The sequence below is a fragment of the Acomys minous genome (assembly GCF_964271855.1).
Source record: "Acomys minous genome assembly, chromosome: 14".
In the NCBI taxonomy this organism is placed as follows: Eukaryota; Metazoa; Chordata; class Mammalia; order Rodentia; family Muridae; genus Acomys; species Acomys minous.
Window position 1 is genome coordinate 31,055,563 of NC_140496.1, and position 24,003 is coordinate 31,079,565.

Genomic DNA, 24,003 nt, shown 5'->3' on the forward strand with positions numbered 1-24,003 from the left:
GACTTTCTGTTCCCTCCTTATTGGTCTTCTTCCATTTAAGCCCTGAGCTGGATATGCTCTCCCTATTCTCAAATTTTCTGTGCTCATGGGTGCTGGATTGGAGTCCACATGGAGTCCTCTTGAATAGTAACCATGAGGCATGGGCCTGTGTGTGGATCTGACTAGCTGTGGTACACTGGACTGCCCCCAGTATCTTTGAAGTTATGCATGCATGCAGTAGGAGTAAGTGAGGCCCACTGGCCGTTCCTTAGGTGTCTGTGACTTTGTATAGGAGGCCTCAAACCTGGTTGTCAAGCTGCACTGTCTGCCATTTTCTTCTTCAGGCATTGTAAGATTTATTTTTAAAGCCCAAGATATATACAACAGTCTCCTTAGATTACTTCTGTAGTAGAACTGATTTCTAGGGAAACACCAGTGAGGTTGAGGCTTTGCAGCTGAACTGGACTGGAGTGGGTAAGTGGTTTCTTCTTCCTATCTTCATTTTTATTTGTGTGTGTGTGTGTGTGTGTGTGTGTGTGTGTGTGTGTGTGTGTACACACATGTGCCATAATGCATGTGTGGCTTGTGGGAGTCAGTCCTTTTTTGTACCATATTGCTCCTAGGGATCTTGCTTAGATCGTTGGGTGTGGCAGCAAGTGCCTTTACTTGTGAGCTCACATTCTTCCAGGAAACATAGGCTTGGTTTGTTTTTCATAAATCTTTATGCAAATGTGCAAAACACATTGTGCAGTTGCTTGGTTAATAATATTCTATACATAGCTAGAGGGAAAGTGGCTCTTAGGAAGTTTTTCTTTCTAATTTCACATGGACTGTTAGTTCTCGGAAGATAGGTTCTGTTTTGTCCCACTAACTGTGAACTTACAAAAGCCAGTGTGGAGGAGCTAAGAATGCTGTTCTTTTGTGTGAGGACTTGGCTGGAGAGTTGGTGGAGAAAACAGGCGTAAGTTATAGCTATGCAGTGGATCTGTGACATGCTTGGGAAGATGGGAAGAGTTAAGAGATCCTGAATCAAGCGGGGTTGGGGGGGTGGCGCACACCTTTAATCCCAGCACTCGAGGGCAGAGGCAGGTGGATCGCTGTGAGTTTGAAGCCAGCCTGGTCTACAAAGCAAGTCCAGGACAGCCAAGGCTACACAGAGAAACCCTGTCTGGAAAAACCATGAGGGGGGGCGAGAGAGGGAGGGAGGGGGAGAGAGATTGATCGATCCTGAGTCACCACCATCAACTTGAGGACACCTGCTTCCCTCATCATGTGTATGTGTGTACTCAGGCAACACTGATGTGGAACTCTAGGCAGGTTCATGTTTACAACAGTGAGGATTTACTTCTAGAACTCCAAATTAGCCAGTACCTAGTGCTAAACTAGGGCCACTGAGAATCTCACTGTGCCATGAACACTTTAGAACAGTGGTTCTCAAACTATGGTTTGCAGACACCCTTTGGGAGTTGCATATCAGGTATTAACATTATTATTAACTATAACAAAATTTGTAGAGGTCCTCTGAAAGACTCCGCCCAGCAGAAGATCAAGGCAGATGCTGAGACACGCAGCTAAACTCACGAGTGTAACACAGGGAGTCTTATGGAAGAGTTGGGGAATAGACAGAGCTGGAGGGGTCAGGAGTTCCACAAGGAGACCAACGGGGCCAACAATTTTGGGCAGGAGGGCGGTGCTGCAGAGACTGATGCACCAACCAAGGACTATGCATAGTGAGGACCTAGACCCTCTTGCTCAGATGTAGATAGGCAGCACAGTCTCCTTGTGGGTCCCATAATTTGGGGAGTAGACGCCACATGGACTCTGGTCCCCACACCTTGATCACTTCCCCCTGGTGGGGCAGCCTTGCCAAGGCACAAAGGAAGAGGGTACAGGCAGTCCAGATGAGACTTGATAGGCTGAGGGCAGATGATAAGGGAGGAGGGCTCCCCTTTCTGAGGACATAAGGAGGGAGAGACTACAGTCAGGATGTAAAATGAACAAATTAAAAATTTGAAAAACAGCAAAATTACAGTAGCAATGAAATATGGTTGGGGGTCACCACAACATGAGGAACTATATTAAAGGGTCACAGCATTAGGAAGGTCAAGAACTATTGCCTGAGAGGGAAGCGTGGTCTAGGGCTCATAAAAGGGAGAGACCCTTGTTGGTAGAAAGAAGCACTGCAAAGGGACAGTGGAGAGGCAGAGACATGTTGGTGTCTTCAGAGAGGGTGGTTCCAGGAGCCTGCGTGTAGAGATTGTAACGCAGCTATTAAAGGAAGGTCCACTGGCTCCTGGAGAGACCTCAGTTATAATAAGCCCAGGAGTTGACCCAGATGTAGTTTAATCTTTTCCCACCAAGAACTCCTGAAAAAAGAGCGGTCTGGGTGAGTGATAGCCAGCCTTTTGGGGCTTTGTAATGGAATAGGTCCAAGCTTTGTTGTGCAGGTGGTATCTTTCATATTCATTAAATTGGTACTGACTCAAATAGTTGGAAATACCTTGTTGACAGTGCAAGGACATTTATTTTTATGCCTCATGCTCTTTATACAATGATTGATACAAATAATAAGTACATAATCTCACAGGAAAATCCTTTTACATAATAAGTTTCGAATAAAATAGCCCATGTTGGTTTTCTGGAAGTAAAAATTCTAGCACTATGAGAGTTTGGGATTTTAGTCCATTCTCTTTTCTGGGCTATTTATGGTTCAATTTAGCACAACCTTTACTATTGATCTCTCTCACACTCAAGTTGGTATCTAAAGCTTAGACCTGTATACGTTCTGGCTGTCAGATGTGACCATATACTAGATAAGAAACCTGCTTGGGCCGGGCGTGGTGGCGCACGCCTTTAATCCCAGCACTCGGGAGGCAGACGCAGGCGGATCGCTGTGAGTTCAAGGCCAGCCTGGTCTACAAAGTTAGTCCAGGACAGGCAAGGCTACACAGAGAAACCTTGTCTCGAAAAACCAAAAAAAAAAAAAAAAGAAAAGAAAAAGAAAGAAAGAAACCTACTTGGAAGCACAGGGCTGGGAAGACAGAAACCTGGAGTTTGGTCATTAGGAAGTTGAAGCTGCTTGGCTGGAATGGTGAATGGGTATGCTTGAGTACAGCTCAGCCCCTCCAGGGCTGGACCCGAGCAGCACACCAGCTTGTAGGCCTGAGCCAGCAGCTGCCCGAGGCTGTTAGAGCTACATATTCCTACTTAGCTGTAAAGGCAAATTATTCCCTAGAGGGAAGGGGAGGTGTGGCCTCTTCCTCTATAACTGTTCTTGGAAACTAGTTTGTCATTTTTGCAGATAAGCAGCTTTATTTTCCTCTTTATAGAGTCACAGTGTATATCCACTGTGCTCCTTGGAGCATGATATGTGAGGCTTCTAATACAGGAAAAGTTGTAGGCCACTTCCATTAACTTTATTTATAGAAAACATTGCCTTGTTTGACAGGGAGAGAAACTTACTTGGAATTGATTGGCTGTCAAAGATGATGCATAGAATCTGGCTGGGATTGTGGTGCTTTCATGATCCTAGTACTCTGCTCCAAGAAATTGAAATTTATTTGAAATTCACATGAGGTGGATCTTTGGATTATCAGTAATGACAGTTTTTGTCTGTTTGTTTGTTTTGTTTTTTTAATGCCCGTTTCCATAATTCCTTTTTTTTTTTTTTTTAATTTAGTTTTGACTGTGAAATTATTTTTCCAGCCTGGAGTTGTTTGGTAGAGAACAGGAGACATAGTTTTTTTTTTTTTTTTATAAAGTCTCTTGCCATCTTCAAATGTCACTCGATTTCCTACTGTTTCATTTCCCTAACACTAGTCCACATCCTCTGGAGGCGTTGCTAGGTACTGGGTGGACTTAGCTGGTGTGCCATAGAATCTGGACAGACAGCTTGGACTTCAGCAGTGTGGCCGTGGTTATTAGAACTGTGTAACATAGCCAGGCATGGTGGCGCACGCCTTTAATCTCAGTACATCAGAGGCAAGGCAGGCAGAGCTCTGTGAGTTCAAGGCCAGCCTGGTCTACAATGCCAGTCCAGGACAGCTAAGGCTGCAGAGAGAAACCCTGTCCGAAAAACCAAAAAACCAAAACAAACAAACAAAAAAGAACTATGTAACATTAAGTAGCAAAGCTGAAAACTGGCTGAGGGGTTTGTTCCTCCAGAATGCCTTCCCTCTCCACTGAAGGCAGAGGTGTTGAGCTCCTCGTCTTTGGCATCCCAGATCAGGCAGTGAAGTCGTGGGTGTCCATGGGAACTTAAGCACTAAGTTTACAGAGGAAAGCCAATGTTTAGAAGAGCAGAATATAATCAGACTGAATTAACTTTCTGTTTTCTGAAATTTCAGCAACTCTACCAGATCCTGACTGACTTTGATATCCGGTTTTATATGTATGAACTACTTAAAGTAAGTAGCATTTGTTGATGGTGTATTTTTTTTTCAGGCTCATTCCTTTAAGAAGTTTTTGAAAAGATAGAGAATTCAAGCAGAATATTTCTTAATACCCAGAGAATTCTGTGAGACCTCACAGAATTTCAATAAAACTGGGAAGACTGGCCAGTGAGGGGTGTAGGGCCATTATACAAAGCTCACACACCCGCGCCCCCCCCCCATGACCCTTGTTGGCAGTTGTATTTTTTTTTTCTTTGCCAGTTTATTAATCCTAGTATTCTCTGTACAACAAGTCACCTCAGACTTAAGGACTTTCTAAAAGTGGCTTTTTACTTCTCATAATTTCATGAGTTAACCTGGTAACTTTTTTTAGATTCAAGTCTGCCCGACTGAGACAAGATAGTCTGGCTTGGCCTCATTCACACTTCTGTGATGTGGGTGGGGCTGCTGGAATAGTTGACGTCCTGTCTTTTGAATAACAGTAAAAGAATGTAAACCTCAGTGTGTAAACACTGCAGCCTGGCATAGACTAGTTTGCCAAAGTCAGTCCTGTAGCCAGCCCTTTACTTCAAAGAGTAAGAAAATGAAATTATTATTATTTCCTTTTTTCTTTCATTTTTGGTGTTTTAAGACGGTTTCTCTGTGTAGCCCTGGCAGTCCCGGAGCTAGATATGTAGATCAGGTTCCAGGCTGGCCTCAAACTCAGATCTGCCTGCCTCTACCCCCACCTCCCTACTGCTGGGATTAAAGGCAAGCACCACTACCACCTGGCCATTATTATTTCTTGATGGGAAAGTCACCTAGAAGGCTATGTACATAATCAGCAGACATTTGCAGCCTTGTTTGTTTGTTTGTTTGTTTGTTTGTTTCAAACTGTCTTTTAGCATCCTTTTCTTGTATGAGAATTTCTACCTCTCACCTCCAAGCACTGACTAGCTTAGTCCAGGGAGAAGTGATGGGTGGAGTGACTTACAAACACCAAGGACTGTAAAAATGGAAGCATTATCAGTTGATGAAGGATGTTCTCATTTGTCTTGGCAAACCCTGAAGTAAAGCATTCTGGAAGGGCTGCATATAGTTTTTCAGGTTAATGGATCCCTGAGCACTTACCAACTGTGAACTCCCCCAGAAGTGCATCATCAACACAGAATTGGCCAGGCATAGCAGAGAGCACATGACTTTAAATCCCAGCATTTGGGGGCTAGAGGCAGGTGGATCTATGAGAGTTCAAAGTATTAAAAAACGGGTGGGGGATGACAGAGTGCTAGTGCTTGTGCACCTCAATTAAGAAAATTCCAAGAAAGAAAGAAAGAAAATTACCAAAATGAGGTTTGTATGGGAGCTCTGAACATTACTTGAACAAATTACCAGGTTGAAGCAAGGCTAGCCTTAGGGAATGGAAGTGTGCAGAACAAGCTCCATGGACTGAATGACTTACTTAAAATTGTACTTGAGTAATCTGCCTGTTGCTGAGCCAAAGTGGTGAACTTGGCATTCACTTGTGTCTGTTGAGCTTTCTTTTTGTTGGTAAGGATAGACTAAGCTTGATCGGGTCCACCTTTCCTGTGTCTTCTCCAGACTAGAAGGGCAGAGAGAAGTGTGCAGTGCAGTGAACAGGAGGCTGTTTCTTTCCTAGAGGTCTTCCCAGAAAGCCACCTGTGAGAGCCACTGTCCACTTCTTGCAAGTGCTCACTCATTTAAGTCAGTGTTCAGGTCTTGCATGTTTTTAGCTAGCACCAGCTAATGAAGACAAAACCCAGCATATCTGTACTCAGAGCTGGTGGCCATGCCGCTGCCTAGTGCCAGGAGTGATCTAGCTGCTGCTGATGAGGCAAAGAATCCCAATTGATGATTGAAAATGCATCTTTTGTGCCAATAATCAGAAACTGTAGCAGATTGTAGAACTGAAGTATCTCCTCAGGGAATCTAAAGGCATGTTAGTAACTCACAGGGAGTCTGGCCAGTGGACCTGGGAAGAATTAATCACCTCTGTCTGTCTGTCTGTCTGTCTGCCTGTATTTTTGCCTCGGCCTCTGGTTTCATCACATATTTTTTACATCCCAGTATCGCCCAAATTCAATCTTGGACATAGACTAGGTAAAATGGTAGAAGTCAACATTTTCTCTTATAGAAAGGAAAAATAGAAGTAGGAAACAAGAAATATGTATGCAACCTCACTGAAAATGTAGAAGGACCTGAGGCTGAAGGCTATATGTGATTGCTCAGTGACCACCCCACCCACCTACCCCACAGCCCTCCCCCCCAGGCTTTGTGTGGTCTGGTTCAGATTTTGGTGGGTATGCCTTTGTGGACCCCAGTTTGATAAGAAAACTTCATGGGTGGGAACTATAAAATTTGCTTAAACAAATACCAGTTGAAAGAAGGCACAACAGCACATTGGAATCTTGGTACAACTATTGTAAAACAACACAAAGAATGGAAGTAGAACACAGGTAAAGTAAATAAATCTTAAGTTTCTATAGTATTAGATTTTACATGTGTAAAACCTCCAGACAGGTGTCCTTAGATCTATGATAGCCAAGTAAACTAAGAATTCTGTTCTCTATCCATGTGGTACTGGTCACATACCAAGTACTTACTTAGTGGCCTTGCCTAGCTGGTAGCCACTGTACTACATAGCACAGCCATAGATTTTTGTTACCTTTGCTGCCAAAAAAAATGGACAAGGCTGGTAGAGAAATTATGGATGTCCAGAAAGTGTTCTTAGGCCCCTTTCCCTCCAGTATTTCCTTCGTTGGAGATAATATCTCACCTCTGTCCCCATTCTCCAAATTACTCATTCTCCAAATTCTGATTAAAAGTATCAAGTCTTGTCTATTGCTGCTACAGACTAAGGGAGCACTTAAAAAAAAAAAAAAAGATTTATTTATTGTTATGTATAGTGTTGTACCTGCATGTACACCTGCAGGCCAGAAGAGGGCATCAGATCACATTATAGATGGTTGTGCGCCACCATGTGGTTGCTGGGAATTGAACTCAGGACCTTTGGAAGAGCAGTCAGTGCTCTTAACCTCTGAGCCATCTCTCCAGCCCTAAGGGAGCAATTTTTGGCATGCTGATGAGCCTGTGTTTAAGTACACCTCTAACACAAAGATGCCTGGTACAGTGCCCTCCTTAGTCTGCTGCTGTTAACCAACCAGGAGGTAACTTGATATCTAGAATCATTTTTGTTTTTTATAGCTGGAGTAGCACAGCTCATTCTTATGTAGGTGTCAGATATTCTGTTAAACATTCTTCAATACAAGATAGCCTCCACACGAGGAATATTCCAGCTTCTTGAGGCTTTTGAGTGCTTTTTAAGCCAAAGGTTTTAACTTTGGGGTTCACAAATATGGTCCGTGTGTGTGTGTGTGTGTGTGTGTGTGTGTGTGTGTGTGTGTAAAAATTATGAAAAGCTGGATAAACATGCCTGTAATCCCAACACTCAGGAGTCTGAGGCAGGAGGATATCAGCCTTGAGGCCAGTCTGGGTGCTGAGAGAATAGAGGAGGGAACCCTGACTGAGCTGTATAACAATAAAAATGAAAAAGGCATATTAATACAAATTTAAAGAATCAATATTTCTTCAAAGGCAGTATAAATGTAGAATGACCAATACGTGACAAATAATTTGTCTCATCACTAATAAGGAAACGCAAATGAGAAACACACTGAAACACCACTTTAATCCACCTGGATAGCTATAATTGTAGAAAGGAACAAGTGTTGGCAAGAATGTGGAGAAACTGGAACCATCATGTGTTGGACTTGAAAAACAGGCAGCTTCTTAGAAAATGACCATACAGCAAGGCACTTCTGCCCCTAAAAATCAACCCATGGTAAATGGATGCCTATCCCCCAAAAGACTTTCTATATGACTGTTGATTGAAGCATTCTTCTCAGCAGCTGAAAGTAGAAACAACCCAAGAGCAATACACTAAAAAGTTCATAAAATGATTCAATCTCAAAAATAAGCTCAGTGAAAGAAAGTGGATAAAGGACGATGCTATTGGCATGTTCAGTGTCTCTAGAACAGAACGCAGACCCCCAGTGGCTGGGAGTCACATGGCATGGGCTCTAAAGTGTGGTGGCAATGGTTATAGAGCTTTTAATTTCCCGGCTTTCAACACATAAAAGCCTTTTATTGATTCTATTACAGGAAGTGATTTTTCTCTCAGAATAGTAATGATTCTGCTCAGGTCTTATGTTTAAAGAAAATGTAAATGCTTCTTAATCTAGAAAATTCACATGCTTAAGTCTGCCTTGTGTAAAGATACGTTATGCCCGGCACAGTGGCATACACCTATAATCCCAGTACTCTGGAGGCAGAGGCAAGTGAATGTGCGTTTGAGGCCAGCCTGGTCTACAAAGTGAGTCCAGGACAGCCAAGGCTACACAGAGAGACCCTGCCTCAAAAATAAATAAATAAATAAGTATATATATATTGGGATGTTGTTCTTGACGCCCACATAGGTTCTGAGGTCCCACACTCTGGCTTCTCATTCTCTCTTTTTAGAAGTAACCTTCGGCTTAACAATCGACAGCCCCCTTACTGCTTGCTGCCCACTGTAGTGACCACAGAGAGCATATTTTTCTCTTTTCCTTAAAGGCAGTAAACTGCCCTTTTTGAGACTATTCAAGTTAAGGTGTCACAGATAATAAAAATGTGTTTGTTGCGTTGGGGGTGGTAGAGGGTTTGCTTACTGTTCTCTGTGCTTTCTTTCCTACTAGGCTCTGGATTACTGCCACAGCAAGGGAATCATGCACAGGGATGTGAAACCTCACAATGTCATGATAGATCACCAACAAAAAAAGGTACCAATCCGGCCAGGCAGCATCAGATCTTTGCTGAAGGCTTAGGGAAGACCTAAACATTGTCCAGTAGCATTATGGTGTCTGTAGACCGTGCTGATTCCTTCAGTAGACTGCATTACTGTGACTTCACTAGTCTTCAATATTGGTTCCTACCAGGAAATTACATGGTGACCTTGACTATGGTCACTGGTTTTACTTTGGTTTTAGTATTCAAAGGGCCTCAGGAAGAAACTACAGTAGTGGTTTCATTTCACTTCTTCATGAACATTAGGCTATTCCACCTTGCCCTAAAAAGTACACTTGGGTCTCTCCAACTCTGGCTGTCACAGCCAGTGTTAGCTTAATGCCCAGTTAGAGCAGTGTTTTTGTCCTGGATGGGCCATGCACATGTCCTTCAATATTTCCTGATGTTCATGTAAAGAGCTGTGAGTGATGGGGGAATGTGTTCCACATGTAAGTAGCATGTGAATGAAGGCAGAAAAAAGGTTGAGCTCTGTTGATCTGGAGCGAGTAAGAGACCAGGAAACTTAAAAGGGAAAGACTCAGAAACATCTCAAGTACTCTGCTCCAAAAATGACCTCATCTGCGTTTGCTAAAGTGGTCTTCCATGAGTACACTATGTGTGACCAAATACATCTGCCAGTGCACCTTTCACGGTCTGTTCTGTCTACTCTTTCTCACAGCTCCGACTGATTGATTGGGGTCTGGCAGAGTTCTATCATCCTGCTCAGGAATACAATGTCCGAGTGGCCTCGAGGTACTTCAAGGGACCAGAGCTCCTTGTGGACTATCAGGTGATCGTGTCAGTGAAGCTGCTCTGAGCTATTCTTACATTTTCTTAGGGGTTTTCCTCGTTTACTGTGGAGTCACTTTGGATACATTCAAAACCTAGTTATTATACTGTACAAGAGGTTTTTCTCAGCTACATTTTTTTAATTCATTATTTTGTGTGTGTATGTCTAAGCATACTTGTGCCACAGCGCACATGTGAGGTCAGAAGACAGCTTGTGGAAGTTAGTTCTCTCCACCAGATGGTTCTGGGGACCAGGGTGAGGTTGTTAACATTGGCAGTCCTTCAGCACTTGGCTTGCCAGCTGAGCCTCTTGCTGCCTTTTTTCTTTTTTCTAAGGGAAAGGAGTGACTTAGTTATAAAGTAACTGCAAAAAGGTTGAGAATGGTGCTTGGTAGTGGAGTGCCGGCCTAATATGTATTAGGCCTTGGTGCCTCAAAAATAAGAGCTGACCTTCAGAGGTAATGCGTACTAGAGACTTGGAAGCACCCTTGACTGACTGGCCATCCTTGCTGCCTTCAGATGTACGATTACAGCTTGGATATGTGGAGCTTGGGCTGTATGTTAGCAAGCATGATATTCCGGAAGGAGCCATTTTTCCATGGGCAGGACAACTATGACCAGGTGAGCAGATTTGGCCCATATGACTTGTCACAAATGCTGGGAAAGTAGCATCTGAGACAGGGATTCTCTTCCATAAGCCATGGAGTGCCACTCACTGCACATGGGCTGCTGTGTAAGTTGAAGATTTGTTCAGAATCATGTCTGTGCTCATGAGGTCCCCAAGCATGCAGACACAGAACTTTCAAGATGGATGTAAGAAATAAGGTACCTCTTTGTCATATTCTAGTCATTTGATCACACTGTCCCCAAAGATGTTAGCATCTAAATTATTGTAACCCCTTAAAAATCAGTTTAGAAACTTATATTCCTGCGAGCCTTGTGTCCTCAAGTCTCTGTTTATCCTAGACTCAGATCTCCATTAAGTCCTTAGAGATTTGAATAGCGTGGAGTCTCCTGATTCTCAAGTGCAATGCAGTGTCCTCACAGGCTCACGGAGAAGAAGCTCTGTGCTTGGTGGTTTGGTCAGCTTGTTTTATGTTTCAGCTTGTTCGCATTGCCAAGGTTCTGGGGACAGATGAGCTGTATGGGTATCTGAAGAAGTACCACATAGACCTAGATCCACACTTCAATGACATCTTGGGACAGTAAGTAAGGAAGGGATAAGATGGAGGGAGGGATGGTGCACCTTGCTCTATTTCAGAAGTTGAGAGGTTAGACAAAATTCAATTTCTTTCCCTTTTCTGACATCAGTGTTTTTGTGTGTTGAGGCAGAGTTTCGCTTGCTATGTAGACCAGAGCTGATCTTTTGTTTTTGTTCTTGTTTTTCTAGACAGGGTTTCTCTGTGTAGCCCTGGCTGTCCTGGAACTCTCTTTGTAGTCCAAGCCTTGAGCTCACAAAGATCCACCTGCCTCTGCTTTTCAAGTGCTGGGATTACAGGCATGCGCCACCAGACACCATGCTGGGCCCTCAGCTGGTCTTGTCAGAGATCTACCTGCCTTGACTTCCCAATAGGACTCCTATTTATCAATAGAAAGTGGAAAATAAGGGGCTGGAGAGATGGCTCAGAGGTTAAGAGCATTGTCTGCTCTTCCAGAGGTCCTGAGTTCAGTTCCCATCAACCACATGGTGGCTCACAACCATCTATAATGAGATCTGGTGCCCTCTTCTGGTGTATGGGCAGAATACTGTATAACTAATAAATAAATAAATCTTTAAAAAAAAAATTAAAAAAAGATCTTGGCAGATATTTAAAAAGAAAGTGAAAATAAGTCATGTATGGACATGTATGTCTCTAATCATAATGCCTGGAAGGCTGAGGCAGGAGGATTATTGAGTTCAAAACTAGCCTGGCAATCATGAGATAGATTCTGTGGAAACAAATGGAAAACAAAATCATGTTTTTGTTTTTGAAAAAACAAAGCTTATTTGGTTAAAGCATGTGCTTAATTTTTTAAAAATTTATTTAATTTTATTTTAACCCTCACATTGGTGTGAGGGTGTCAGATCCATTAGAACTGGAGTGACAGACAGTTGTGAGCTGCTATGTAGGTGCTGGGAATTGAACCTGAGTCCTTTGGAAGAGCAGACAGTGCTCTTAACCACTGAGCCATCTCTCCAGCCCCATCATGTGGTTAATTTTTAAAAATTGTTTCTTTTTAGTTTATTATGTACGCATGTTTTACCTGTGTGTATCATGTGTGTATGCTGGGTGTCTGCTGAGCCAGAAATGGGCTATTCTAAAATTGGAGTTACAGGTGGTTAAGAGCCACCGGATGCTGGCGACTGAACCTCAGTTTCTGGAAGAGCAGCTGGTGCTCTTAATCACTGAGCCATCTCCCCAGCCCTGCATGTGCTTATTTTATGAAACATCTTAAGAAACTATGCTTCTTCAAATAAGAAATGAGTAGCTTAAAAAAAGAAAGAAAGGGCTGGAGAGATGGCTCAGAGGTTAAGAGCACTCAGCACGGTCGCTCATAACCATCTATAATGTGATTTGATGCCCTCTTCTGGCCTGCAGGCCTACATTCAGACAGAGCACTGTATGCATAATAAATAAATAAATCTTAAAAAAGGAAAAAAACAGAATAGCTTATTTTCTCAAATCAGTTTTATAATAAATATTAAGGCATACTGAATTTTCAGGTACAGTCCATGTGTTTATGATTTAGGGATTGGTTTTGTTTGTTTTGTTTTGTTGGTTGGTTTGACAAGGTCTTACTGTGTAGCCCTGGCTGGCCTCAACCTGAATGCTAGGATTGTAGGTGTGTACCACCATGCCCAGCTTCAGTGCAGTATACTAAAAGTAAATGTTTGGCTGGTGGTCTTCAGATACTTTATAAAACCACTTCTTTCTAAAACTAGCCTGCTAAATGTATCTACTGACCCACCATTATTTAGTCATCATCAGGCCATACAATTGGTGAAAAGACTGAAGCATACGAATAACCCAGAAGCTGGGCGTGGTGGCGCACACCTTTAATCACAGCGCTTGGGAGGCAGAGGCAGGTAGATCGATGTGAGTTCAAGGCCAGCCTGGTCTACAAAGCGAGTTCAGGACAACCTAGGCTACACAGAGAAACCCTTGTCTCGAAAATCCAAAAAAAAAAAAAAGGAAGAAGAAGAGTCTAGAAAAATTGAACAAATTCTCTCAGTTGTAGATGTTTTAAACAGGTCTTGCTTATCTATGGCTGAGTGGTTTGTGGTTTGTGTCAGTTTGCCATGGTTATAACTGGGGCCCAGGGGGTGAGTGTGCGGTCTGTTCAAAGTCGGTGCCAGTAAGAATGAGCCTCAGCTGCTTCATAGCATGCATGCACTGGCCTAAGGTGGGTGATGCTGGGCCGAGTAGAGGACAGTTGTTCTTGGTGTTTAGTCTCAGAATAGTAATGGTGTGCTGTTTTTGTTTTTGTTTTTTTTAGACATTCACGGAAGCGCTGGGAAAATTTTATCCATAGTGAGAACAGACACCTTGTCAGCCCCGAAGCCCTAGATCTTCTTGACAAGCTCCTGCGGTATGACCATCAACAGAGATTGACCGCCAAAGAGGCCATGGAGCACCCATACTTCTGTGAGTTATTAAAAGGCAAAACTGTCATCCTTTTTTTGTTTGGTTGGTTTTGGTTTTTCAAGACAGGGTTTCTCTGTATAGCCTTGGCTGTCCTTGACTTACTTTGTGCACCAGGCTGGCCTTGAACTCACAGCCATCTGCCTGCCTTTGCCTCCTGAGTGCTGGGATTAAAGGCGTGCGCCACCATGCCACCCCTTTATCTTTGAGGTCAGTCAGAGCACTAGATATTTGCTTCAAATTTTATTCATTCTAGATCACTGAGGCCACAGTTTAAAACATATGAAAACCTAATCAAAGATTTTTTTTTTCCATTTAAAAAAATTAATAAAATCAGGTGTGGGGACACATGCCTTTAATCCCAATACTTGACAGGCAAGGACAGGTGGATCCCTGTGAGTTCAAGGGCAGCCTGGTCTGCAGAGTGAGTCCAGGACAGCCAGGTTTATGTTACACAGAAACCCTGCCTCCAAAAAACTTAAATAAATAAATATAAAAATAAAAAACTGGGGCTGGAGAGATGGTTCAGAGGTTAAGAGCAATGGCTGCTCTTCCAGAGGTCCTGAGTTCAATTCCCAGCAATCACATGGTGCCTCGCAACCGTCTATGATGAGATCTGGTGCCCTCTTCTGGCCTGCCAGGTACACATGCAGGCAGAACACTATAAACATAATAAATACATAAATCTTTTTGAAAACTCAAAAAAAACCCACATAGTTAAAAGTAGTTAGATTACCCCAATGTGTTTCTAAAGAAAGCAGTATGTGAATAAGAGGGATCTGAGGTGAGGGAGCAGCCAGGTATCACAGCTGGAGTCTGACGTCTGGCATCTCCCACAGAGCATATGTGTGTACTTGTACTTGCTTATGGTTTAAGGACATGTAGTTCTTCCCACTGAGAGTTTCATATACACCTGACTGGTGTCGTTGAAAGCGGTAGCTTAGTCTAGTCATAGAAGAGGCTGGGAAAGGAAGAAGTGACTTGACTCTTCACTTTGCATCAAGGTGAACTTAGTTCCAGAGGGATTTGTCTGTTGTTTGACTACTGTATTATTTTCCTTTCCTTTTTACCTCTGGAGTTTAATGAATTCCTAATAATATTAATTAATATGAAAGATATATTGCTATATTCTTGAACTTAGGGCAGAAGTTTAAAGTGACAAAAAATGTAAAAGGTCTTCTCTTTTAGCCTTCTGTGCCTTAGACAGGCGACATTCAGTTGTCTGCTTTCTAATTTCCAACACAGAGAGTTGTTTTCACTCTGCAAGGCAGGCCACTTTCAGGATACTGGTATAGCCCAGAGTAATGGCACATACTTTTAAACCAACCACTCAGGAGATGGAGGTAGTCAGATCGCGAGGCCAGCCTGGGTTACATAGTAAGACTATCTTTAAAAACAAAAAACAAAAACAATAGCCAAGTGTGCTGACACATAACTTTAATCCAGATAGATCCAAGAATTTGAGGCCAGCCAGGGCTACACACAAAGACTCCCCCCCCCCAAAAAAAAAACTCAATAAAAGCCAGGACTGGTGACGCACGCCTGTAATTCTAGCAGAAGCAGGTGGATCTCTATGGGTTCGAGGTCAGCCTGGTCTACAAATCGAGTCCAGGACAGCCAAGGCTACACAGAGAAACCCTGTTTCAAGAATAAGTAAATAAATAAATAACCAAAACTCAATAAAATAAAAAGCGATAAGTGTGAATTCATGAGGCAAATGCATAAGGATTGCAAGTTTGAGGCCATGTAGGGTATATAGTAATACTCTGTCTCAAATAATAACAAAAACAACCTCATGAATGTCTCCCATAATTCGTTATTTGATGGCTTTTCTAAACAAACTGCATATTTCACTGCTGCTTAAAACTGGTAGACTGCCATTGGCACTCACCTTTACATAAGGTGCTTATCGTTGTATGAGCTTTAAAGAGTTTAGGGCTGGGTATGATGTTGGTAGTCAAAGAAGAAATTGGTGTTAATTTTGAATAATGGTAAGTTAGGGTTTCTGTGCTTTTCAGCAGTTGGGTCTGTATTCTAAGTAAGCCAGAATAATTCGCCAGTGGGCATGAGGCCACTTTGGCTGAGCTGGCAGCTAAGGCTGAGGAAGAGTGAGAGTTCAGGGCTAGTGTGAGCAGCTTAGCAAAGCTTCACCCCAAAATAAAACTTTCAGTAGGAGTTGAGGAAATGACTTGGAGGTAGATTGATCACCTGGCATCCTTGAGGCTATGGCTTCTATCCCCTGCTTTGAGGGCAAAAAAAATGAGGAATCATTTCCTGGTCCTGTCACAGTGCCTGGTTTTGTGTGGCCTGAGGTCCACATGCATGTCTGTCTTAGCGCGTGTGGAAGGGGAGGCAGGTGACTGCCCGTGCTGACGTGGGGAACCTGTGCTCCTCTCTTGCAGACCCAGTAGTGAAGGAGCAGTCACAGCCTTGCCCAGAGAACGCTGTGCTTTCCAGTGGTCTCACCACAGCACGATGAAACCTGGGGAATCGACGGTAATGCAGCACTGATGCTTGCCAATAAAACCAACCAAACAAAAACTTGAAGGAAACTACAGTGTGATAAAAAGAAATTCTAATCATTCCTTCTAAAGGCAAAGAAGAGTAAAGACCTAAAGTCTGTCAAAAGCAAGAAACTCCCCAGTACTAGTCTGCAGGGAGCCGCGCTGTGCAGTGTGGCAGAGCGCATAGTTCAGGCTCTGAGGGGACTCTCCCTTTGGAATGCATGGGAGATGAGAAGCTTGGAGTTGTTGTACACGTACCTGCGTTTAACAGGATACCACTGTTGAATTACCCCGTTCGGTCAACAAGCTCTGAATATCTGACTTCCTATCTATTCCATTGCGGTCTGGTTTTCTTCTGTGAGAATTCAGGCTCACGTTTTAGCAAAAGTCAGCAGTCTATTCTGACACACCAGCCTCATTTACAAAAAAAAAAAAAGAGAAAAAAAGGATTAAAACAGTGACAGTATTTTTTTTAAGCTCTTTTACAAATTCATGTGTTACGTATTTTTTTATGACATGAGCTCTCCAGGAAATGTACCTCATTCCTGCAGTTTTCTTCTAAGTGTATTCATTTGGAAGCAAGCTGCAGTCACTCTCACCATGTCCTCCTTGGTGTCAGGAGATGGCACTGTAAATCTTGAGATGCCATGAACAGGTCCCAGGCTCATTAGAAGTTCCATGCTGTGTGCATAACTTGGGGCTCACCTTTATTGATTTGCCTAACTATTGAATCTTGTTGCCTTTTTTCATTTTAGCTTTTTTTATCCCTGGCCTTGTAAGGAAAACCTCACCATTTCTCTGCACAGCTTTGTGTGGGCACCTCCTTTAGTGCACCAGTCTAAAACAAAGACTATTTTTGTTCACAGCCATAGCTGCAGCTGGAAGGCTGGTCTTCAGGCAGGTTAAAGAGGAGGAAAATGTTATGTTATGATTTGTTCAGGGAAGATGAAACAGGTGCAAAAGGCAGACCACCCGGCTTCCCTCTTAACCCTGTGAAAGCAGGTCTGGCCTTGACAGGTCAAAGAAGACTCTGGCATGCAGGTGCTGGCTTGTGGACAGGGCTGTCCTGTGACTCCTGCAAGTGACTGGAGAGGCATGGCCTGGGTTTGGGGGAGGAGGTGGGGCTCCTGGAGCAAGTGTCAAAGCTTTATAGACCCACTGTGCTAACCTTTGTGTTAGCCAAGAGCTAGATTTTGTGTTTTGTTTTTTGTTTTTTTATTGTTTTTGATTTTTTTGTTTTTTTAAATAGGGCTGATTTCATTTGGGGGATTGGTCACTGACATGGTTTGCCAGCTAGGCCCCTCTCCCTGGCTGCAGAGCCATGCCTCAGCTTTGAGGTATCTACTGCATCACACTTAGGGTTTCTTCATTAACTATTTAATAATGCCATACATTTTTATAAGGTTAGATTGTTGTTTGAAACATCTGTTTACATTCCAAATTCCAATAAACTTGTATTGGTATTGGTAGCAGGTCCATTTCTAAATGCAGATTCTATCTTGTCGTTTGGTCTGTGGGAACTTAAAAGGCAAATATAACTCTTCTCTTGATAGTATAGAGTTGAGTTTATAGATTAAAAAGTAAGATCTTGGGCCAGTGACATGGCAGGTAAAGGCATTTCCTGCCAAGACTGAGACCTGAGTTCGATCCCCAAAACCTACGTGGTAGAGGGAGAACGTGCTCCCATGATTTGTCGTCTTCCACACCTGCGCAGTGGCATGTGAACACACACCAATAAATAAAAGTTTTAAAAATCTTCTTTTAAGATCCTTTATAAAGCCAGGACTTATATTCAGTTAAGGTTTTCATACAGATCCTGCCTCCTTGCGTTGCAATTTTTGTGTATCAATGTATACATTTGTTCTTCCTGAGAATCAGAAACATGACATACCGCAACAACCTGTGTTAACATGTCAAGTAGCAAACCTCCCGTGTTGGGGGTAGCCATGGGCCTTCTCATGTGCCCTTACAGGCAGCCTGTCAGGAGTATACGTCACTGTATGCCTTTCCTGTTCTCTAACCCCATCTCCTTGATCACCTATGTTTCTCTCTCTTCAAGTTGTTCAAGAGCCTATTGGAGGGTCTCAGTGAGCAGAAATCCCACCTCTTTGCCCTGGGTCCTCCAGAGATACTAGGGAAGGAGTTGGCCATGTTCCCCCGACCCTCCCCTTTGGCATGCTCTGGGGGAGAGGTCCTTGAATGACGTGTCCTCTGTATGCAGCAGTGTCTGCATTTTACCTCTCTTCCCCCCTCTCTCCCCTTGGGCTTGAAATGCTTGCTCCCTCTGGGTCTGGACTAGATGCATAGGCTGGTCTTTCCCAAATTGCAGTGTCTAGTAGACCTCTTTTGCCTGGGTTCAGAGAATCTTATAGGGCGTGTGTAAGTAGAGGTGGGAGTCTGGTCTTAACTCACACTAAACTGGTAAATTTACCCACTCAGTATCCTTTTCAGTGAATATTTTTTTTAATCCATCTCAGTAATTCTTATTTGTTTCATTACCTTATAACAGGTTAAAAGTGCCTATGACAAGGACTTAATTCCTAATGAAAAGCAAAAAAAAAAAACCCCATGGGGAACAGGGTAGTGTTGCACTGTCATCTCAGGAAGGCCTGGGGTCAAGAGCGCATGTGTACCTGGTGTGCTGAGAAGCGGCTCCAGGACTGAGTGAGATGAGTGTCTCCCCTGGGTATCCACAGAAGCATGGCCGCAAGGTTGCCTGGGCTAAAGGCCATGCTAAGAGTGCTACTAAGAAGTGCATTCGTGGCGGTTTGTTCTTTCAGGCTCCAGTCAGCTGACCTGCTCCTGTCCCTGTTGTAGGTGGCTGGGTAGAAGCCATTGCCTGTGTAAGGAGGGCACGTCTTATGGAGGCTTACTCTGGAAGAGCAGAGTGCCCAGCCAGGCCTGTGGCCCCTCCTCTAACATGGCCATGCTTATAGATCATGTGGAGTCCTTGGTAGAAAGTAAGGCACTCTCGGACTTGACTGTGCAGAGAGAGAAGCTGGTAATCCCCAAGGCTTAGAGAAGGTGGCTGTGGAGGCCAGGTGAAGGAAAATGTGAGGGTAGGCTTTGAGGAACCCGCACTGATGAAGCTGCTGCACATGCCTGGACAGAACACTGCCCTGGCTTGGGTCCAGTAGCCTTTGAGAGGGAGTGGCCAGGGGCCTCAGGGTCTGCACCTACTCAGGGAAACAGTCTAGGTTCTCCAGGAGCATGCTGAGGTGTCAGCAGGCCCACGTGGGAACGACGGGGGCAGTTAGTGTGCATTGAGCTGGATGCAGGAGCCCAGCTAACTGCTTTAGGTCCAGTTCCCATTCTCAGACAGCACAGGGAAGGGCAGTCTCCCTTCCGCCCAGGAGTTAGCAGCTGGGGGCTGGGGAGGTGGTGCTCAGTGCCAGCCCCTCTGAAAGCAAAAGCAAGTGAGTCTCTTGAACATTCATGAACCCGAGTTTGTTAGGGAGCTTAATAAACTAAAACTGAAGTGTGTCCTGCCTTTAAAAAGTGAACCCCACCTTGGGGGTGACGGGAAAGGGAGGTGGTCAGGAGAGATTGCTTTTGTGCTTTGGGTGGTCTTTGTTGTAGAAGCTGGCAAGGTTGGTTTATGCAGCTGGTGCAAAGTACGTTTGTGTCAAGACTCAACAATGTGCTACAAATGTGACACTTAACCCTGAACTGCATGTATTGGGGATTTTTTTTTTTTAACAAAACAAAAACTTTGAATCAATAAATTAACAGTTTCTCACTTGCTGGCTCTTCTTGCTCTAAATGGTGAATTTGGGACAGAATCTTGCTATCCAGTGGCAAGCTTGGATAATCTTCAAGAACCAAGGAGCCTTCTGTTTGCGGGAAAACGACACTGCCTGTGTTGTGGCCTTTTCCAGGTGAACACTACAAACCCAGTTCCTCCGTGTAGCCCTGGATGGCTGACGTGTGGTACCATGTCAAATCCTGTTTTTCCTAAATAAAAATTTCTGTTGACAATTCCTGACCTTCCCAATTAAGAGATAGATTGTTGCTGGGGACCTTAGCTTGCATTTGGAGGTGGGGGTGGGCATAAGCCTGGAGCTTTGAAGACCTTCACTTTGGTGTGCAGATTTTTTTTTTTTTTAAAGTAGTGGGACTGAAGTGGTGTTACTCAAGACCCTTGGTTCTCAGATGTGGTTATTTTTGTTACATGACTTTAACCTTGTGGCCCAGGCTTGGGTATTTGTGACAATCTGCCCCTACTACCCCTCGCAGCACACGTGAATATGGGCCTGTGCTGTCGTTTGGCTAAAGGTAGGAGTCTTATGTGTACGTGCTTTTTGCCCTTACTGATTTGCCCAGATTGGACCCTTAGATAACATGGGTGGGCAAATCCTTTCCCCAAGGGGACTTTACACAGTGATTGAGACAGCTTACTGGATGCCAAGTGCTTTCTACACGTGGTCTCTAGAATCCAGGCACTGACCTCCCAACCACCTGCCTTACCACGATGAGTATGGAAGGAGGCCATGCCCAGACAGCTGGCTGGAGAGGTGGGTTGAAAATTTGAGCTCCCTTGGGCTGGAGAGGTGGCTCAGAGGTTAAGAGCACTGTCTGCTCTTCCAGGGGTCCTGAGTTCAATTCTCAGCAACCACATGGTGACTAACAACCATCCATAATGTGCTCTGGTGGTCTAATGTGCAGGTGTATATGGAGGCAGAACACTGTATATGTAATAAGTAAATAAATATTATAAAAATGAAAAGAAAATTGAGCTCCCTTGCTGCCCTTCAGTGGTAGTAGGTTTAGCCCTTTCCCTGCATAACAAGTCATGTGATTCCTAGACTCAGTGGTTCTCAGTCGACCCTGGGGCTGGACCAGTTACCTAGCTTGAAGGATGGTCACAAGGCATCTGCATCGGCACCTGACAGGGTAGGAGAATTCATTGTGACATGATGTGGTCAGAGTTCCTTCCAGAAGGCCAGGCCAGTGGCTGCCTCTACTGGAGTCAAAGAGCAGGAAGAGGATACTTCAAGGCCTGGGCTCATGCAGCAAGTGGCGTGGAGAAGACAAGCTTGTGCCCTGTCCCCAGCCCTGACCCAGGTGGCCTGCCTTTCACTCTGGCTCAGATTGATTAATGCCCTCTTTCCCCTCCTCCCATCTCTCCCCAGGTCTGTTGCGGTTCCTCCCACTTTTCCATAAGCAGAACAAGAACCAAATCAAACGTCTTAACGCGTGTAGAGATCACGTCCCGAGAGCAGACACAAAATGGTGGCAGGCTTGGCGAGCACGAACTAGAGCACCCGAAGGGCAGCCCACCACCGTAAATCAGACCTCACTTCCAAATGTAAAAGGTTCACATGCCTTTGGCTTCCTGTTGACTTCCTCCCGACCCAGAAAGCATGGGAAATGTGAAGGGTATGCAAAAAATGGTTGTTGGTTACTATTGCTCCCTTGTGCCCTTGACCCATCCCATGGCTGCCTGTTGCTCCAGCAAACCCCAAGGACTAGCTGACCACAGACTCCACAGATGGGATGGGGGCAGTGTATGGCATGGTGGGAAGTTATATACTATTATTTTAAAGGTATATATTATTGAATAAAATGTTTTAAAATAAGCGAATGGAGAGTTTTCCATGTGGAAGGGGCCATTGACCAAGACCTGTGGCCAGAGGTAGCCAGTGCACTTGTGCCAGGCTCTAACTAGAGGGAAGTAGGGCCAGGGTGGCATGTGTCAGGCAGAGTGGAGTGAATAGCCTACGTTGCTGCATAGACTGGGAGAGCTGCGCCTTGACTGCAGTCCCCATCACTTGTCCACTCTCAACTCTCAACTCTCCCAAATGAGTGGCTCAGTCAGTATTTAAGGGAGATAAATGCCCCTGTGGTGACTTCAGGAAGATGCTGTAAAGCGGCCCTTCGATGTTTCTTTGCTCACACCTCAACATTTTATTCTGCTGCCTACTCCCTTCGGAAGAAATGCCTCAGTCCTGGAGGCAAGTTGAATCTGCTATCCAATGGGAGGGAAGGGATCGAGCCCAAAGATACTTGTCATCCTGCCCTAGGACTCCCAGAAAAGGGAGGGAAAAGCAACAGGCACATGCATGCATGCACTTGCCTCCAGTGGAAGCAGCCATTGTTAACAGGAAACAGCTGGTTTACAGTGCCCTTTGAATGTCCTCAGACTGTTGGTCACAGAAGTAAACACCGCTAGGGCTTGACTAGCCTGGCATCTGGCCAGTAGCCATTCTCTCACTGCCTGCAGAGCACAGAGGCATGGGCAGGTTTGAGGAGGTTGGGGTCCCGCCTTGCTCTTCTCAGGGGCCGCTTGCTCTACACTCTTGTGCACTTGTTTTGAATGGTCATGTGAATCCAAGTGTAAACACAGCACTAAAGTGATTATGTGGAAAAGAAATAATAGGCCCTTTCATGGCCACCATCATGTCAGTGTCCTTTGGACCCATTTATGTCCAGATCCAGTCAGTTAACCAGCTATGAAAGCTTAACATACCCTGCCCCACCCTGCCACTGGACAACAAGAAGTGCCCTCCAAGCCAGTGGCCATGTCTTGTTCTCGTTCATTCTTTTCCCCCTCCCCACCCCCATTTTGAAACAGGGTTTCTCTGTGTAGCCTTGGCTGTCCTAGAACTCTAGACTAGTCCTGCCTCTGCCTTGGATTAAAGGTGTACACCACCACTACCTGGCCTTGCCCCCCTGGTCTAATGTTCTCAAGCTGTCTCCTGGATCTCTTTTCAACTCAAGGCTCTAGAAATTGCATTGGTCTTCCAGCATCAATAGCTCACTGACATGCTCTTGTGGATGTACACAGTGGTAGGTGCTGCCTCCATAGACTTAATGTAGTTAAGCCCTGTGCAGATGTGGAAGGTCTCTGCTGGACAGATCCATACCAGTAGGGGCCTGGGGTCCTTCAATGCTCATAGCGAATAGGGAAGGCTGGATTGCTTAGTCCATGTTTTCTCCCACTCTGGCCACAGCTCTTCGTTTCCCAGTGTGGAAGTCTTGTTTTAGACACCTCAGGCCTATCAGATACACGTGGGTTTTATGGGTGGCTGGAGAAGAAAGGGATGGGGGCAGCTTTCACTGCTTTCAGTTTTGACTTTAAGAGCACATGGAAGCCGGGCGTGGTGGCACACGCCTTTAATCCCAGCACTTGGGGAGGTAGAGACAGGTGGATTGCTGTGTGTTCAAGGCCAGCCTGGTCTACAAAGTAAGTCCAGGATAGCAAAGGCCATACAGAGAAACCCTGTCATAAGAGAAAAAACAAACAAACAACAACAACAACAAAAACCCAGCTAACTTGAGAACCTGTGTAGCTCAACACATGGGGTGTCAGAGAACCCTTACATCTACAGGGGTCCTGTCTTTTCTCATGAGTTACTATGCTTGTAGTAAAAGTTCACATTATCAAAAGTTAATGGTTGGGGCTGGAGAGATGGCTCAGTGGTTAAGAGCGCTGCCTGCTCTTCCAAAGGTTCTGAGTTCAATTCCCAGCAACCACATGGTGGCTCACAACCATCTATAATATAATCTGATGCCCTCTTCTGGCCTGCAGGTGTACATGCAGACAGAGCATTGTATACATAAATAAATAAAATCTTTAAAAAAAAAAAAAAGTTAATGGTTAAAGCCCTTCCAAGCCATATTAACTGTTGTTCAGTTTGGTGTTTTTTTCACTTGTTTCCACACATTTCGTCTTTGTTGTTGCTGTTGTTGTTGTTGTTTGAGACAGGGTGTAGCTGGACCTGGTCAGAGGACCAGGTGGTGAGAGGATGGGTTATTCTTCCCAGAATGCAGTTTCTTGGGTTGTTAACACAGGGTGCCTCTCACATGCATTGTGCTAAGAAGCCAGACTCGAAAGAAAGGCTGGGTATTGAATGATGCTGCTTAAGGAGGATGGAGAGCAGATCACAGTTGTCTTGA

General features: G+C 44.4%; 1 protein-coding gene across 1 annotated transcript in view; it reads left to right on the forward strand.

Moving 5' to 3' along the window:
- The window catches only part of CSNK2A2 (casein kinase 2 alpha 2), a 43,479-nt gene extending 21,796 nt beyond the window's left edge, over positions 1–21,683 (forward strand). Inside the window, exons 5-12 of the mRNA XM_084757105.1 lie at positions 4,326–4,385; positions 9,101–9,184; positions 9,868–9,978; positions 10,497–10,598; positions 11,082–11,182; positions 13,455–13,603; positions 16,003–16,096; positions 21,237–21,683. Coding sequence (XP_084613231.1) covers positions 4,326–4,385; positions 9,101–9,184; positions 9,868–9,978; positions 10,497–10,598; positions 11,082–11,182; positions 13,455–13,603; positions 16,003–16,079 — 684 coding nt within the window. The 3' untranslated portion in view covers positions 16,080–16,096; positions 21,237–21,683. The remainder of the gene's footprint in view (positions 1–4,325; positions 4,386–9,100; positions 9,185–9,867; positions 9,979–10,496; positions 10,599–11,081; positions 11,183–13,454; positions 13,604–16,002; positions 16,097–21,236) is intronic.
- The last annotated feature ends 2,320 nt before the right edge of the window (positions 21,684–24,003 follow it).